At 45.6% G+C, this 17,978-nt stretch overlaps 1 protein-coding gene across 3 annotated transcripts in view; it reads left to right on the top strand.

Annotated features, from left to right (window-relative positions):
* lnx1 (ligand of numb-protein X 1) overlaps window positions 1–17,978 on the top strand; it is a 277,592-nt gene that overhangs the window by 226,796 nt on the left and 32,818 nt on the right. For all 3 annotated transcript variants that reach the window (XM_041200613.1, XM_041200624.1, XM_041200633.1), the window contains 2 exons: window positions 6,547–6,724; window positions 8,934–9,165. In XM_041200613.1, the coding sequence (XP_041056547.1) occupies window positions 6,547–6,724; window positions 8,934–9,165 (410 nt within the window). The remainder of the gene's footprint in view (window positions 1–6,546; window positions 6,725–8,933; window positions 9,166–17,978) is intronic.

Below are 17,978 nucleotides of genomic sequence, written 5' to 3'. Positions count from 1 at the left end.
CCACATTAATTATGCATTCATGAGAAACACGTCGTTTCCATGGCATGTGGGCTCTCATTCATCCACCACGCCATCACCTTGCTGCTTCATCAAGCCAGGCACCGTATTTAAAGACCAGCTGCACGCACACCTCTCAGTGCTTCCAGACCAGGACTATTGCAGGGAAGATGTCCACAAAAGGCAAAAAGACTGCTGCCTCCAGGTTTAATGATATGTCACTGGAAAGTATTTTGGACGCAGTGGAGGCATGCCGTGGTGTCCCCTACCCCCGCTCTGGCCACAGGATGGGCAGCAATGTAACCAACCAGGCTTGGGAGGTGGTGGCAGCGGTGGTCAGTGCCAAAAGGGGACTGCAACCCAGTGCCACAAGAGGATGTATGATCATTTCCATTCCGTCAGGGTAAGTCACTCTTTTCATCACTCTCAACTCACAAACTCACAAACCCATCACACATCCACAGGGCCCTCGCTCACTGCCAGTTCAAGGGACATCACCATTTACTCTCTCACACACACCGTCATTGTACTCATCCTGTCCATGGGACCACTCACCACCCACACATGCCAGGCCTATTTATCATCTGGCCCGGCAGGCGTCCTGCTTACCGTCTCTCCATCTCTATTCATGCAGGACAAGCTGACACACTGCAAAAGATAGAGGTTGCAGACCAGTGGAGGAATGTCTGAAATCAAGGTCTTCACGGAATTTGAAAACAGAGCCATCCAACTGGCCGGTGAGGATCTGGACGGTTCCTGTGCTGATGGTGAGTTCGGCGCTGCTCTAACAAGTGAGGATCCAGCAGTGCAACGCCCATCTGACAACCATGCCGTGAGTGATGTGTCCTCTTTCACAGGCCATTGCCATGCTCTAATTATCTCCCTTTGCTTTTGCAGGCACATTTGTAAAACAGCCAACAGAGCCCATGACCCAGGGCCTCCAATCAAGCCCCGAAGAAACCTCTGAAGAGGAATCTAAGGGCACCCTCCCTGAAGTCCCATCACATTGCTCGCCCACACCCTCCACAGTGCAGAGACACACACCTCGGTGGGACCTAGCTTTATAGTAGCCTCGGGATCACAGCCTGATGAGCACATCACACTTTCTGATCCGCAGCAGGCAGCAGCAGGGACTTCCCAGGTCCCCGACACTCGGAGGACTGCTGGAGGCCAGAACGTTGCTGAGTCCGAGTCAGATGACGAGCCTCTGGACTCGCTCATGTCACAGTTGCTGGAGCTGCAAAGGCAAGCTCTGGAACATCAGGAAGGGATGTCCGCTGTACTCCTCAGATTGCAAGGCATGATGGAGGAGTCCATCTGCCTTCAGGCTGAGGTGATAGGGCCGGCATGCCAACGCACTGAGGCCTGCACTGTTAGGATGGCAGCCACCATCCAGGACGTCACTCCTGCACTGCTGTGCACGCTCAACTCCATCACTACCACCATGGTTATCCTCCAACAGTGTGTACTGAGAGGGGTGTGGGGCAGCTCAATCTCATTCCAGCTACCCCTTCTCCTCAAGGAGGCAGCCAGAGGCCGTCAGGTGCTCACAGGGAGGAGGATCAGCAGGTGCACGCCCCAGGGCCATCCACCCAGGTGACTCTAGGAGTGACCAGCCCATCCAAATCTTCCTGTGATCTCAACAGCACCAGCTCCACAAGCTGAGGAGGATGCCACTGCCACACAGCAGGACCCTGAAAGCAGGCTGGGGCTATCTAGGTTTCGGCCCTCCCGAGGACGCCCACCAAGGTCATCACAGATATGGTGTAGCAGTCAGCAGGCTGCCTCCACCTCCACTGTGGATGGCCGGGGAACACCAAGACATAGCGGCAGGGTTAGGAAAGTTAAGAAGATGTAGTTGCATAGTCTGGGAAAGGGAGTAATCACTTGTACATAATGTTCACTGTTGTCAATAAACTTCCAAGAATGTCTCCCTGCCTGTGGCTCCTTGTTTTGATGAGCAGTGTCCATGTCACTCAGATGTGAAATCTTTCTGCACAAGATAAAGGCAGGTGTCTCAGTCCAGGGCCTCTTCCCTGTGCTTTGTGCAGCCTTCAGACCAAAGTGATGGTCCAGCCTCATATTCACTGGACACATTAGTGATGCCTGCATCTCGATGGTGCTTGTCATTGCTGCCAGAATATTGTGGGCAGGTGTCACAGAGTTCCCTCATTCTCTCTGTGCTCTCAGCATCTTTGAGGTGAGACTGGCCCCCATCTATTCAACTCTGTGACCAGTGACACTGTGCTCCTGAAGGGGGCAGGTGCAGAAGGCGGACAAAGTACCAGGTGGATTTAAAGTTTCATGGCTGCATCTCCATGATATGACCCTGATCACAGAGCGCAAGCGAGATCCCCTCAGCTGAACAGGAGTCAGACACTCTCAGAGGCTGTGTGAAGATTTATGGAGTTTCCTCACTGCATGTTGTCATCACCTTCCAGTAATTGAGTGACTATTAGGGCCGCCAATGCATCGCCATGACAGGAGCATTCTCACAGAGGGTATTTACACTGCCATAAGACAGACTGAAGTTAAACATTCACAGATGCAATGCGAGGATCTATGATGTCTCCTCACTGCAAATCGTCATCATCCTCCAAAAATCTAGCAGCAATGAGGGCTTCCCAAGCATGCCTGGCTTGTCTGCCCAGTGCAAGGGCCTCATCCCCGTCATCGTCGTCTTCTCACCATCATCCTCATCGGCAACCTCCTCATCCGAGGAGACCTCCATATCCTCCATCTCTTCCTCAGCCAGCTCCTCTCCCCATTGCAGCGCCAGATTACAAAGGGCGCAGCAGGCAATGCTGATGTGTGACACCCTCTGTGGACTGTATCGCAGGGCTTCACCAGACCGGTCCAGGCGCTGGAACCTCATTTTAGGAATCCTGATAGTCTGCTCCATAAAGTTGCAAGTTGCAGCATGAGCCTCATTATATCTTCTTTCTGCTGCAGTCTGAGGCTGCAGCACATGTGTCATCAGCCACTTCCTTTGCCCTTGTCCTGAGGAGCCATCCCTGCAGCCTCTGTGGACCCTGAAAGACGTCAGGGATCTGTGACTGACTGACTGTAGCAGTCATGGACACTCCCTGGAAACCATGCGCAGACCTGAGGGTGTGTTTGTGGTGGTTGCACACCAGCTTCACGTTCAGCGAATGGGATCCCTCGTGGTTGACACAGTTGACTGATTGTTGCCATGGAGATCTGAGTGCCAGGTGAGTGCAGTCAGTGGCACCCTGCACCTGTGGGAAAGCTGAGATCTGGGCAAATCCGATCGCTCTTGCATCCTGGCTGTCCTGGTCCTGGGCGAAATGCACAAAGTTGTGTGCTCTCGCAAAGATGGCATCCGTGAGCTCATGGATGCATTTGTGGGTGGAGGCTTGTGATGTCCCACAGGGTCACCTGTGGAGCCCTGGAAGGAGCCACTGGCATAAAAATTGAGCACCGCTGTCACTTTCACAGTCACTGGAAGTGGATGCCCTCCATGTCCCTGTGGCGCCAAATCCTGCAGCAGGTGGCAGATGTGATCAACCAGTTCCCTAGACTTGTACAGTGTTCGGTGACACTGGTTCTTGGTCATCTGCAGGAATGAAAGGCGGCGCCTATAGACTCTGGGCCTAGCTAGGCACCATCCAGCAACGGCTCCCTATGGCTCTTTGGCATCCTGTGAGGAGCTCCAGCTGCCCCTTCCTCCAGAATGTGCTGCTCTGCCCTCTGCGCAGCCAGGAGCCTCAGTCACTCTCTTCTCTGTCATCTTCGCTCTCTGCACACCATGAGGCATACAGCTAGTTCACCAGGCTCCATGATCCTGATGTACTCTTCCTGCAGGATGAGAGACACATGGGTTGGCTTGTGTATACTAAGAACCTGTCTTGGTTAAGTCAGAAAGCCGCTTAATGGATCCCAGCGAGTGCTGGCCTCCACCTGGATGGCCAGAGTTTAGTGCACTGCATGGCTGCCCAAAACCCCACCTCTGCCCCATTCCACCCAACCGATTGGTGGCAGCTTCGCCGACTGGACTACACGCTGTACTCTCAGCTCGGCACAGAGATTCTCCTAAGCCGCACTGCATGGCTGCACTGTTAGCTTTGGGGAGACTGGCCCAAACCGAGATGACAACATTGTAAGGGGCTGTGAACGCCTCCACCAATGACTGCTCCATGGCCAGCTTTAGCAAGGAAATTGTACAATGTGCCCAGTCGTCCAACTGTTCTGCAGTCCACTAAAATACTCATTAGTTTGCAGTCTGTGCTGAGGGATGTAAAGCTCTGGAGCACTTGGTGGCACTTTGATGCCTCTGCATTTCTTGAGTGGACAGAAAAGCTAGAGGCCCGACTCCAATCATATCAATGTGGCTGCGGCTGAACTGTCTCATTTGCAGAGGAATGGTCACTTTATACAAGGTGGCCCTAATGCGTGGCTGCTTCCCTCACCCACTGACCCCTCCCACCCCGCGCATGCTTGTGCACTACCTTCAACCGGAGGGCAGCATTTGCCCTCCCACCAAGTTGCCTCAACTGCAGAGCAGCCCTTGCCCCCCCACTGCCATAGCGCGCCTCAACCTTGAAGTCCAGCAGGTGACCTGGGCGAGGGCTCTGTAATGTTACTGTGTCCTCACCTCCAAGTTCCCGTGAAAGCACACCCCGCCAAGCCCACACCTTTTATATGCTGTTATGAAATACATCGGCGTTATGGGCGATCCAGTCGACTTATAATTATATGCTGATGTATTACAATGAGGTTCCTGATGTCCAATGGCGGAGAACGCGGACCACCATCGGCGGGCAGAGCAGACAATCGCAAATTGGTTTCACGATGTCATGAAACCAAATTTTGGCCTTCTTGCCATACTGTCCACTCACACCACCAAACACACCTGACTCCAGCGAGATGGAAAATCACGGCTACTAGATGATGAGCATTCCTTTATACCATGCATCCTAAAGACAGCACTGTGAAGGCTCCACTAGATTATTGGGAAATCTCTCTTAATAGCATTAAAAAATTGATGCATTTCTTGTCTTGTCACTTTTATTTATACTTTAGCCTAGCAGTGCACCTCTTCTGATGTAATTTGTAGCCTGGATAGTACTTCTGTATTATACAACTCCAATATCATAATTCTCCGCGGTAGAATTTCTGTTGCTAGTTATTACACTCAATTTTTCAGGTCAGTGTGCGGCTGAGTTTACTTTCTTCCCGATTTTCTATGCTATTTTTATACACTTCTCCTTAAGGCTCTAACAGTTACTGGCATTCCAAAACTATCCCCAAATTGCTAGCCTAGATGTATGAACCGAGTCAGCGATTGCTTACAGATTTTTCATCCGATTCTAATTTCTTCTACATCTCCGTAAACTTATTTCCATTAGTCATTGCTGGATAATAACCAGCAGTGGGAGCTTGGATGTTTTTCTTCACTGCCCTAGTCTAGAAATGTTGAGACTAATTGTAGCATAACTCTATTATCTCAGCACAGACCAGAGACCAAGGGTTGGATTTTCCATTTGGGGTTGGGCCTCTGATGGGGGTCCCAACCCTGCATTGTTTTGGGAATAGTCATCCCGACATGCGTTTTTGGCGAGCTGTCAAATTAATGGCCAGAGGTTGCGATTATCATCCAATTAAGGATGGCAGGTGGGCTCCCAAGGCTGGAGGGCCAATAGGAGGACCTCCAATGATGACACTTCACCATCCAAGTTGGGAGCTGCCAATGCCTGCAGAGAGAGAGAGAGAGGACGGCTCACAGTGGAAGTTTCCTCTATGGAGGCTGCCTCCTGGCTGTGTTTTGGCCGCAGTGTGCAGCCTGCCATGAACATGGGAGAAGGGCCTCAATAAGTCTCATATTTGCCTCAATTGGCTACCCGCTACTTGCGATTGGGTAGTGATATGCCCTCAACTTGACCTTTTCGAAAGGAGTGAGAAGGTGCCAGCAGGCCAGTATGCTGGCCAATGACACTGAATTTTGGGCCCGTTCCCCCTCAAGTCCCTTCCCCGTTGACCTTTGAAAATCCTGACCCAAGTGTGAGCCCTTCTGATCTGTATTGCTCAGTGCTGTGCCAAATGGTGCCTTTACTCACTGGGTCATTGGAAGCTGTTCCAGTATTTTAATTTCTTCTGAATCTATTAATCTTCCATTTGTGACATAATTTGTAGCTTATATAGCTGCGTTGTATAAGACAATATTCACGATGAACCACATTTCCTCATGTTTCACACTGCTCATGTTAGCAGCTTTTGCTGAATCTGTACTGCAGCCATCTGGGAACATTAATTGGAAGACTAATTGATGACACAAACTTGACATACAGGAGAGACAGAAACACAGTCTTACAGTGAATGACTGCAGAAGTTAGACAAATAATATATTTACATTTTTTAAATGCAACAGAAGGAAGTAAATATTGAATAATATTTATATTTCTGAAATACTATCTCATAAAAGCCAAAGGCCATAGGACCATGTTATTGGGCTAAAAGTGCTACAATTGGAAGTAATTTAAACACATTTTATTATGGTACATAACATCAAGTTGTCTGTGTCGTCTCTAGAACTTTCTTCATTACTTCACATGCCACGAAAAGATCGTCAATGTTAGCAAGGAAGCCCATGAGTCCTTGGGAATGACAGTATCAGGAGGTCTGCTGAGCAAAGGCTGGGATCTCCCAATCTATGTTACATACGTACATCCCAATGGGTGCTTGGGGAATGATGGAAGAATTAAAAATGGTAACCAAGAGCTTCTTGTAAATTATTTATACGATTGTATGTTTTACACCATGCATTAATCATGTGTTCATTTAGGATTTATTGTACATGCATAAATCTGTTCTTCTTTCTACATCCTTGATGTTACTGTTTAAGTGAATTTTTTTGTTTTATTTTTAATTTATAAGCACTTCAATTCCTTTTAACACAATCTTTGATAACTCTTGACTGGAGTATTTTTGACAATGTAGGCAGGAAACTCTGCAGAGTTTTCAGAGGAGGTGGAAATACAGCAGGATTTTACTTCCACCCACCACTTTGACCTTGCAATAAGCCTGTCCCAAACTGTCCCTGGCCATCTTGAAAGCGGGAGCTTTAGGCCTTTACTAACCAAACAAAGAGTTTCAAATTACGTTTATTTTTACAATCCTCCATCCCTGCAGACTACGTTGGACAGTATTTCCACGGTAATCAATCCCGCTTAAAATTCCCAAGAATGTCAGGACTGCCCCCAAAATGCTATTGGAATGTAAATGAGGAAAGGAAAAGTTGCAATCTGTGTCTAAAATTAAAGTTAGATGGGCTGGAATTTCAGCAGGTCCAGGTTCTGCCCTAATTCAGACTCGATGATGCCCTGGTGCTTCCATGGCTGTCATTGTATCTCCTCTCTGCTTCCGTTCTGGGTGTCCTCACTGGCATCATGAGCTATCTCTTCAATGGATAACCCTTGTCACCTAGAAGCATCCATCCAGGGTATCAGGGCCGCTGAATAGGTCTGGCACCTGTGAGTTTCACAAAATGAAGGAGTCGTGGCCACTGGTCGGGTGCCTGGCGCATGCATACCTGCACTATCCAGCAACGATGATCACAGACTAAATGGACATTTTGATGACTGGAAGCCCTTCCTGTAAATAAAGGCGCAGGGCTGTCCCGCAGGAGTCTTTATGGTGATGTGCATACAATCAATGTCTCCCTGTGCCTTGGAGAAACTTGCAATCGCCACAAACCCTGTGGCTCTATTCCGTTGACTCTGCTCGTCCAGTGTGAAGAAGATGTAATTCCCTGCCCTTCGAAACATTGCATCAGTAAAGGCCTTGATGCAGTGGTGTGCAAGGTCTCTACATGCTGCCTGAAAGGAGCCTATCATGTAGAAGTTGAGCGCGACCTTTAGAAGTACAGGCATCGGTCGACCCCCAATGCCATTGGAGGAGATCTTCCCTGGTGGCACGTCACAGAGTGATGTGATTGTGGCTCTTGAAAGCCTGAGTGCCCTCTTGCATTGTGTCTCGGACATCTGCAGATAGCTCAGTCTCTGCCTATATACTCGAGGGCTGCATTAAGCCGCCTATGCCTCCTCTGAAGATGTATGACAGCTTCATCACCTTCTGGGTTTGGTGCAGCTCTGGCACCTTCATGCAACACCAGAGCATCCTGGACCTCCCTTCTTCCTCTCACTCTCCTCCTCCTCCTCTTCTCCTCATTGGAGGTTGTATCTCCCACAGGGACCACAATCCCCATTTTTTGGCTAGTTTAAAGCCTAGGATGATGAACAAGGTCTAAATGGACATTTAACAGGAGGAATAAGGCCCCTAATTAAGATAAGTTTTAATGCAAACTCTGCTTCTTGCATGAAGCACTTCCAGTAGTCACAGATCTCTGAACTGCTAAGCTGAAACTCAGGGCTCAGCTGAAGCTTTTAAACCCACCCTAATAGACTGCCTCATAAAAATCCAGGAACCCTTTTTGCTTGAAACAGACGCTGCAAGCATTTTATTATGGACACCACGCATTATTCAGGTAAGTTGCCTCATTAACAAACTTAAATACCCATTCAAATTAAATTTGAATAACATGGGTTGGCTCCCAATTTTTAACCCCACCTACCAGCTGTATTACTCGGAGCTGGCATAAGGACGTAGTGAACGTGACCTGACATTATCATGCCTGATAATACATTGGCACTGGGGCGAAACACTCCCATTTTCGGAGTGTATTATTCAACTCATGGTGTGTGAATGCAACTGTTGGTTTAGTATTGGAACATCACTTGAATGTGACCCCAATAGGATTAGTTAAATTTATAATCTTTCTCTGTATAGGTAAGCACACTATGCAACATTGAATGAGAAGTTATTATCCTCATAAAGAATGATTTTCTGAAGCAGATTTACATGCCTTTAGAAGTTATAAAATTAATTTCAGTATTTCATATTTTCTTTGCTCTTCTTAGGTGACATTCTGCTGGATATAAATGGCATTGAACTAACTGGTATGACACAAAGTGAAGCAGTGTCCATAATAAAGCATAGTGCTGCCTCCTCTCCTGTTGTTTTCAAAGCTTTAGAACTCAGGGTGGCAGAAAATGACAATGTCAACAATCAGATGCCTTTTAACACCAATCAAAACAACTTACTTGAAGATGACTGGTCACCATCATGGAATATGTGGCTAGGATTGCCTCGGTAAGCACGCCTGTTAATATTCACATAGTACCCAGTAATATTTCTATGATAGCAAATTAGAATTGACTACAGGGGTGAGTGAGTGCCAAGGCAGGCTGGTTAAAAAGCTCGCCTCAGTTCCCTGGGACTTTGATACACTTGCATTAAAGGCTATAAGGCCCTCTAGCCCTATCACCTGACACACACTCTCATCCTCCACACCCCCAGCCCCATGACCCTTTATACCCTCCATGTCAACTCTTGTTCCCCCACCAACCCCCATAGCCACTTATAGCCCAGGTGCCAACTCATTGCCAACTCATGGCCCCTTGCATGCCCATTCACCCAATATACACTATGTACAGATAGTGACAGTGGCATGTGTGGAACTGCTCAGAAGAAAAAAAATTCACAAATATTCTTTTGAAAATAAGCAGCTTTTTCATAACCCTCTAAAAGAATGAATCAGACTGGTCATTTGTAGTTTTCATGCATAATGCTTGGCTGAAAGCCAAGACTCGTAAAAGGATTATCTCAGTGGGAAATGTTTTGAGAACTGGAGAGAACTGTTGACTTTGCTAGGCTGACATCTTTAAGTGGTTATAATACATTGTTCTTTCCGTGATCTCTTTTGTCAATCTCTCAATGTTTATTTGCACAAGATTAAGAGGTGTGAAGTGCTTGAAGCTTCTGTCATTGATGTTTTAATGATTTGTCATTTGACACTTTTATAGAGCTATAGAAACAATAGTTTTTTTTAATAAGAAGATTGGTGAATGGGTGTTTTTTTTTCTAAGCAGTTCCACACATGCCATTTTTACTATGTGGCTTATTGGTTCTGTACATAGTGTAAACTGGGTGGATGGGCATGGAAGAGCCATAAGTTAGCATTGAATTGGCAGAGGCTACAAGAGGTCATGGGGGGGGATGGGCAGGGTGGTGGTGGGAGGGCAGCATGAATTGGTATAAGTTGGCATGGAGGGTATGAGGGGACATAGGGTATGGATGGAGGCATGAATTGGAACTGTGTTGGGGGCATGAGGACAATGGGTAAGACTGTTTGAACTTACATTTCAAAAGATTCCAGAATCCAAACTGTGGTTCACAACCTTTCTGAGGGACCATGAACACTTGAGAAACTAGCCTGACTCCACAAAAATTGCAGGGGTGAGGAGATTCCCACCCCCATATTGGAGCTGGCCAGGACAAGAGCGCAGGGTGGTCTCACTACCCGCACTTTTATGCTATGCCAGTGAAATTGGGGATACCAGGAATGGGGGTGGGAATCCTGGAATCGGGCTCAGCCTGTCATTTTTAAATGGCTCCAAAGTTGTTCCAAATACCTGAAAATCAAGTCACAGAGTTTGACTTGGAATACATATCACTTGTAACATATTTATTTTGCATTTTATCTTCATAAACCAAGAGCTACAACAATGGATCGCAGACGGGCATCAACTAAGATGCCAGAAAAGACAAGTAACAGGAGTCAAAAGCTCATGTGGGCAAAGCATTTTTTATAGGCTACTGGAGCCTGCTGAACTCAGAAGGGCCATTTAGACTCAGTGCTGAGTTCAAACAGACTCCATTTTAGCTGTTGCAAGGGCCTTAATTCATAGTGTGGGAGTTAAGTGTTGATGGAATAGATATAAGCATTATTGCATGGCAGATAAAGGTATGCATAATTGCCATGGACTGAAATTGTTTAAATGCCCCACTCTTTATACTTTAAAAAGTGTATGAGCTATGCTATTGTGCTTTACTGCATACTTTGGTGATGGTGAGTCAGTGACTGTTGCCATTGAGAAAAAACAGCTTTGCGGACAGTGCAGTGTGTGGTGAAGTGGGTATCTTCAACTTCACCATCAATGACTCAGTGCTGTCTCAGCCAGTTATCTGAAAGGCAATCTCAATACTGAAGCAGTCCATGTCCAAATGCAGCAAGACCTGGACAATATCCAGGCTTGGACTGACAAATGGCAAGTAACATTTGCGCCACACAAGTGTCAGGCAATAACCATCTCCAACAAGAGAGAATCCAACCAACGCCCATTGATGTTCAACGGCATTACCATCACTGAATACCCAACTATCAACATCCTGGGGGTTACCATTGACCAGAAACTGAACTGTAGCCATATAAATACTGTGGCTACAAGAGCAGGTCAGAGGCTAGGAATCCTGTGACAAGTGACTCACCTCCTGACTCCCCAAAGTCTGTCCACCATCTACAAGGCACAAATCAGGACTGTAATGGAATGCTCTCCATTTGCCTGAATGAGTGTAACTCCAACAATATTCAAGAAGCTTGACACCAACTAGGAGAAAGCAACCTGCTTAATTGGCACCCCATCCACAAACATTCACCTCCTCCACCACTGACCCACAGTAGCAGCAGTGTGTACCATTTACAAGATATACTGCGGGAATGCACCAAGGCTCCTTAGACAGCACCTTCCAAACCCATGACCCCACCATCTAGAAGGACAAGGGCAGCAGATACATGGGAACACCACCACCTGGAAGTTCCCCTCCAAGTCACTCACCATCCTCTTGGAAACATATTGCCATTCCTTCACTGTTGCTGAGTCAAAATGCTGGAACTCCCTTCCTAACAGCACTGTGGGTGTACACCCACCACATGGACTGCAGCGGTTCAAGAAGGCAACTCACCACCACCTTCTCAAGGGCAACTAGGGATGGGCAATAAATGCTAGCCCAGGCAGTGAAGCCCACATCCCAGGAATGAGTTTTTTAAAAAATCTCTTGATAGTCACAACTTAGGGGATCTCCCTCCATTAGTATCCTCTCTTGTTATGTGCAGCCAACAGAGGCCCAGATTTTCCCCACGATGAACAGCCTTTCTGTTGTGGTGAAAATGGCAGAAGTACCTAAAAAATCACAAGTCCCACCCCCTAAACATGGCACTTCCTATTTTTATCGGCGTGGGCTGCATTTTGTGCATGCGTATTTTACGGAGGCTGCTGTCCATCTAAATCAAGTCTTTAAAAATCAGATGCCTCCACTGAAGTAGGATTTTGGTAGGTCAGAAGTGTGAAACCCGAAGTTTGCAGATTAGACCTGGTAAAAGTTGGTCTGAACTTTGTGGATTCATTTGGATAGTCAGGATACCCCTTTAGAGAGCTAAGGTATCCTGTGGATCTGGTCCTTGGACACCTTTGGGGGAGGTAAGGTACCCTTTGTGGAGGTAAGGTACCATTGGGCAAGGTAAGGTGCCCTTTGGAATTGTTAAAAGTAGGCATAAATGTGCACAAAAAGTGCTTAATCTCCTTACTGTCAAGCTCAGTGGAACTGTCAACAGACCCGTCAAAATCAACTGTCAAAACTGTCAGAAGCGCCTGTCAAAAGTGCCTATCAAAGGGAACTGTCCCTTTTAAATCTTTGAAAAAAAATGTCTAGAGTTTTTTTATTAAATTGCTTGCTATTTCACTCTGTGTGTTGACATAAGCCTGAGGGCTTCCACACTGGATGAGTGCTACATGACTGATTTCACAAATATCCAATATCATAGTAAAGTGCCTGTCATTTAACAGTTTGATTGACAGCTAAAAGTGACTATAGACTCTTTGATGTGGCACTATGAATTCCAATACTTGTTGTTCCAAGGGATTTTACACTTAAATGTTGTTATAAGGATTTATTTAATTGAAAGAATTTAAATGTAATGAATGGGTTTTTACGAATGTGTCTTTTTTCAAAATAGTGAAATCTGCAATAGACACCTAGAACTTCATTTTGTAGAACTTTATTTTTTCTCATCTCTGCATGGGCCCTGAGATCTGCCTATGTTGATACTGGGTGACTTGGCATTGTAGGTGAAGGGTTGCCACTAAGTTGGCATGGGGCTATAAAGGGCCATGGGAGGTGGCTAGAGGGGCATTTGTTGGAGTGGAAACTATAGAGGGCTAGGGCTGGTGGTGGACAGGGGCATACTTGGCATGGGGCATGCAGGGACACAGTGGTTGTTTGGGAAATATACCTTGGCATGGATGACATGAGGCGCCATGGGGAGGGTGGGTGAGGGACATAGCTTGGCCTTGGGACATGAGAAGGCCTTAGGGGATGGGTGTGAGGCATGGCTTCACATTGGAGGCATGAGGGACCATAGGGGTTATTTGTGGTATAGCTTGGCATGAGGAGCACCAGGGACCATAGGGGTTATTTGGGGGCAGAGATTTTAAATGGGGGGCATGAGGGGCCATGGAGGATGGGTGGGGGCATGAGGTAGCATCTGTTGGCATGGATGGAGCATGGAGAATGTGTGGGGTGTAAGATTTTTGGATTTGGGGCCATTGATACCTAAGATAGGCAGTCAATTATTTGTAGGTAATTTTAATATTGTTTATTAAGTTTACTAAGGAACAATGGTTTAGATAAGATACAATAATTAATTAGACAGAAAAGTATACAGTTTACAGTATACAGAGAGCAGTTTACTGATCCTTGCTGGCACAGAGTGTGTTGGTTTCAGTAACTTATGATAGCAGCATTTTATTCTCTAGTCAAAGTGTTAGGGAACGCTTCCCTTGGTTTTTCTCCTCTATTTCTTGTTCATCTTCCATCTGTAGAAGACAGCTGCCTGATGAGCACTGCCACCTCACCAGCCCTGCCCCCTGTCCCTGAGCACCTGTTAATATACCCTTTTTCTGGGACTGGTAGCTTACCCAGTGTTAATCACATATTCAAAGCCTTCTGACCAATGGTTACAGGATGGGTCCCCAAAATATCAGGATGGTTACTTCCTCCGCTGTTTTTCGCCCTGCTCAAGGTCAGCCTTTTAGTTTACATCATGCTGAGGTCATTTCCTGGCCCTTTCTAAACACTTGCATAGATAAGGGGGTACACAAGAAGCCATCCTATCAACTTAAGAATGTCAACATGGCAGCCTGATCCAAGTGACCCTGACATTCAGAATTGTTGCCTGTTTAGAAATTGCCTTTTCAGAGAGCAAATCAATGCTGATTAGCTAATCTCGTAAGAGCTCAATAGTATGCAGAAAATACCTGCTTATTAAGAACCCCAATTTCTTACAGGAGGGGCAGTGTGAAGGGGTTGAGGGTGGGGGTGGGGTGTTGTAGGGATGTTTAATGCATTATTCTTTATCTTTATATTTTGGACACAGTGCTAAAGCCCTAAGGCAGGCCTTCCATCCAACTCATCTACGCTCCTTGCATCCTCCTCAGTTCTTATGGGGTCACCCACCACAACCTCCAATCCAGCTAGCCCCCCTCCGGACCAAAAATCTGACATCCGGGCATCCATTTTTAAAGGTCAGGTTCACAGGGCTGGGAATTCTCCCATCTCTGCGCACCCAGCGCGAGAGTAAAAATCTGGGCCAGAGGTTTAAAAAAAAGAGGTGACAAGCTACAGATATCAGGGGGTAACGTCCAAAGCAAAGTGTTACAGAGCTGTTATATAATGCACACACAATGGAGCAACATTTGATTGAGCAAGTCCCTTTTTGGAATGGGGCAAATGATTCACTTGTAGGTCTAAGTTACTGGTGCAAAATGTACCGTAATGTACATGATGGCCCTTTGTAGTCCTATAACATAGTACGTAGGTGAGAAAACTATAGAAACTAGGGCAGAATTTTTAGCTCAACAGTTGGGCGCGCACCCAACCCGACCAAGCGTGAAGTGACGCGCGATGACGTCAGCCAAGCATGCCAACACCGGCGCACAGTCGCATGATAGTTCAGTCAGCAGGCGTGCGCCAGAGCCAGCAGTGCACCCTCAACAATTAAAAGGCCTATTACGGCTACTAAGTTAACAATTGACTTTAAATTTTCACAGTCCATTCAACCTTAAGGGTGGGACGAGGTTTCCAAAAGCAAATACAAATAAAATAAAAATTTTATTTTTTTAATTAAAAACATGTCTCTGCTCATGTGACAGAGTCACATGAGGGGACATGTTTCATTACATTTTTCTGCTTTTTTAAAAAAATTCATCACCCTGAGGTAGCTCCGTGCCGTAAGGAGATTATTCTGCATGAAGTTTGCACTAGGCCTGCTCACACACCCACCCCCATCGCCCGCACAGGCGGCGCTCAGCACTGCCGCTCATGTATCACGACAGGTGGGCCTTAATGGCCCGCCCACATAAAATCACGGAGCGCTGCCGATCGCAGATGGCAGTTGGCTTCCTGACCACCCCCACCCGCCCCCGCCAATCCCGCACCCCAAGGGCTAAATTCTGCCCATAGAAACTTTTGCACAGGAGGTCCTGAATTTACTTTCTCTCAAGTGCTGATTTTGAACATTCCCATTTTTCGTGCATTCTTCCCATACTCTTTAATTATTCTTTATATAATTGTGCAAACACTTGAATGCTGTCATTGATTTAACATTCCATTTTCCAATAAATATTTACACAAGTAAGTTCCTCCTAATCTCCCTCGCAGGAAATTTTAACTTGATTTTAACTCCATTTCCGTTGCGTGAAAGGAGATAAAATCCCTCTGCCAAAGTTTTTTAAAGACTTGCTTCACCAAGTATGTGATGGTCATAAAGCAAAGTATCTCCACAAGGATAAAACTAACACGCTTTGCAATAGTTATAAGGCACACCATCACATCTTCGGCTGCTAACACAGATAACAGTTGTAAAATAAGCCAATTATATTAAGTGCATTATTTCAGAGCGATTAAAACATTTCTTCATTTTCCCGCCCCCATTAACTGTCAGTGAACATATTCAACTATCGGTATCCATTTGCAGTTGGCAGTTTGGACCGTAAGATCTAGATGAGAGCTCTATGCATGTATGTTTGCATGTTCATTAAGTTCTGGTCACAGCATTTATACTTTATGGGGGCAGATGGGAGAATGCACAGTCTTGGGGCATTTAAATAAGCTTTGGGTAAAGTTTCTAAAGTGTACCATAGTTTTAAAGGTTGCATTAGCATTTTGTAAACCTGCTTTAACACCCTGGAGTCAGGGCAGGAAACCATCTGCAGTCACTAACATTGCAATGTAAATTCTGCCTTAAGGTGCTCAAAGACACATTTAAATTTATCAGCATGTGATCATGGACTTGAATTTTTATTGAAACTACTGTTTCTGCCAAATGAGAAATGCCTGTAATTCACTATCAAACCTACAAAATAAGCAACTGAATCATCTAATTGCAGTTTACAGTCTAAAAATATCTGGGTATATGCAGTTAGTAAATTGTTCCTTTGTTTGGCCAAATCCACAAGAAGGTAATTGGAAATTACAGGGAATTAAAGAGTTTACTGGAAATGTCTTTGTTATTTTCACTATACCTCACACTTGGATTCCTCACCTCATCTGGCTACAGAGTATTATTTTCATTTATTCTTAGCTCGTGATGTTAAGTTTACTTTTTCTCTTGAGGATTCAAAAACATTCTGATGTTATAAACAGATTATGCAGGAGTGACAATCTAGGAATTCAGGCACTCATGCAGCAGATTGATTCTCCTATCTATCTGTTAACAAAGAAGCCATTAATAATGGCTAGTTCCAGCCAACAGCATATGGCTCTTGAAAATAGAATATATCTTATGAGGTTAATGATGTGTTGACTGGAAACTCTACAAAAATATTTTTACAAGAAGGAATGGCACATGTTAAAAAGGATCTAATACCTTTCAAGGAAGAGAGCCTGCCACCCTGGGCTTGTTTGGCTTACATATGACTCCAGTCCTCAGAATGCCCTAAGGACAACCAGGGATGGGCAATAAATGCTGCCTTACTAAATCTGTCAGCTAAATCTTGAGAACAGATTGAAAAAAAAATGTTGATTTACACTACCCTGATTTTCTGGCAAATAATAATATAAAATGCTAGAAATACATTCTAGAAGTTGAAAAGCTAAAAGGCAGTTGGAAAGTTTTGGGTGCAAGCTCTTCAACCCAAGCCTGGGTTGGAAGTGAACCACTTTATAGAACTAAGAAACAAAGAGATAAATAAACATGTAAAAGTCAAGACTCAGTATGTGCTAAATGTTGTCGCACGGAAATAGTTAATGAGTTTAATATCCTGTTATTTTTAAACAGTAGAAAAGAGGGAAAAATAATGGATAATATACAAAGATATTGCATTTTAATGATGCAGTAAAGAGACATTAGGCTGATTATGTAGACAGTGTAGTGGTGGCAACAACATGGGTGTAGTTGCTTCTCACAGGGTCAACAAGGCCCTGGGCTATGTTGACATGTTAACTTGCACAGATGTGTACCTTGACATGTCGGATTAAACCTATATGCTTTACGATTCCTCATGGAGACCTACGGTGAACTTTGTGAACTTCCACAGCAGGACCTGCAAACTCCTTCAGCAACAGGGAAGGCTTTGTCAGTTGTTATTGCAACCACAATCTTTTGTGGGGTACTTTTATAAACTATTAGGGGGTTGGTTAGCTCAGTTGGCTGGTTTGTGATGCAAAGTAGCGCCAACAGCACAGGCTCAATTCCTGTACCAGCTGAGGTCATCCATGAAGACCCTGCCTTCTCAACCTCACCTGAGGTGTGGTGACCCTCAAGTTAAGCTCACCACCAGCCTTCCTAATGAGAGAACAGCCTATGGTCCTCTGGGACTGCAGTGGTGACTTTCAAACTTTTATGTTACAAAGTTCCAAACTACAGCAGAAGGCAATTGTCAAATTTCTCAACCTGTAGTGCATCATCAAGGTGACCAGTACCTTGTTGCTTGAGCTTCTCAAATCATCAGTTTTCCCAAAATAAGCCGCAAAAAGAGTTCTTGTTCTACCAGTTGCTGTATTTCCCATTATTAATGCCGTACATGTAGCTATCTAGCCCCGTTGCATAATGCCACTCCTTTCAAGAA

Source organism: Carcharodon carcharias, chromosome 1 (assembly GCF_017639515.1).
Source record: "Carcharodon carcharias isolate sCarCar2 chromosome 1, sCarCar2.pri, whole genome shotgun sequence".
NCBI lineage: Eukaryota > Metazoa > Chordata > Chondrichthyes > Lamniformes > Lamnidae > Carcharodon > Carcharodon carcharias.
This window is presented reverse-complemented; position numbering and strand designations above follow the sequence as displayed.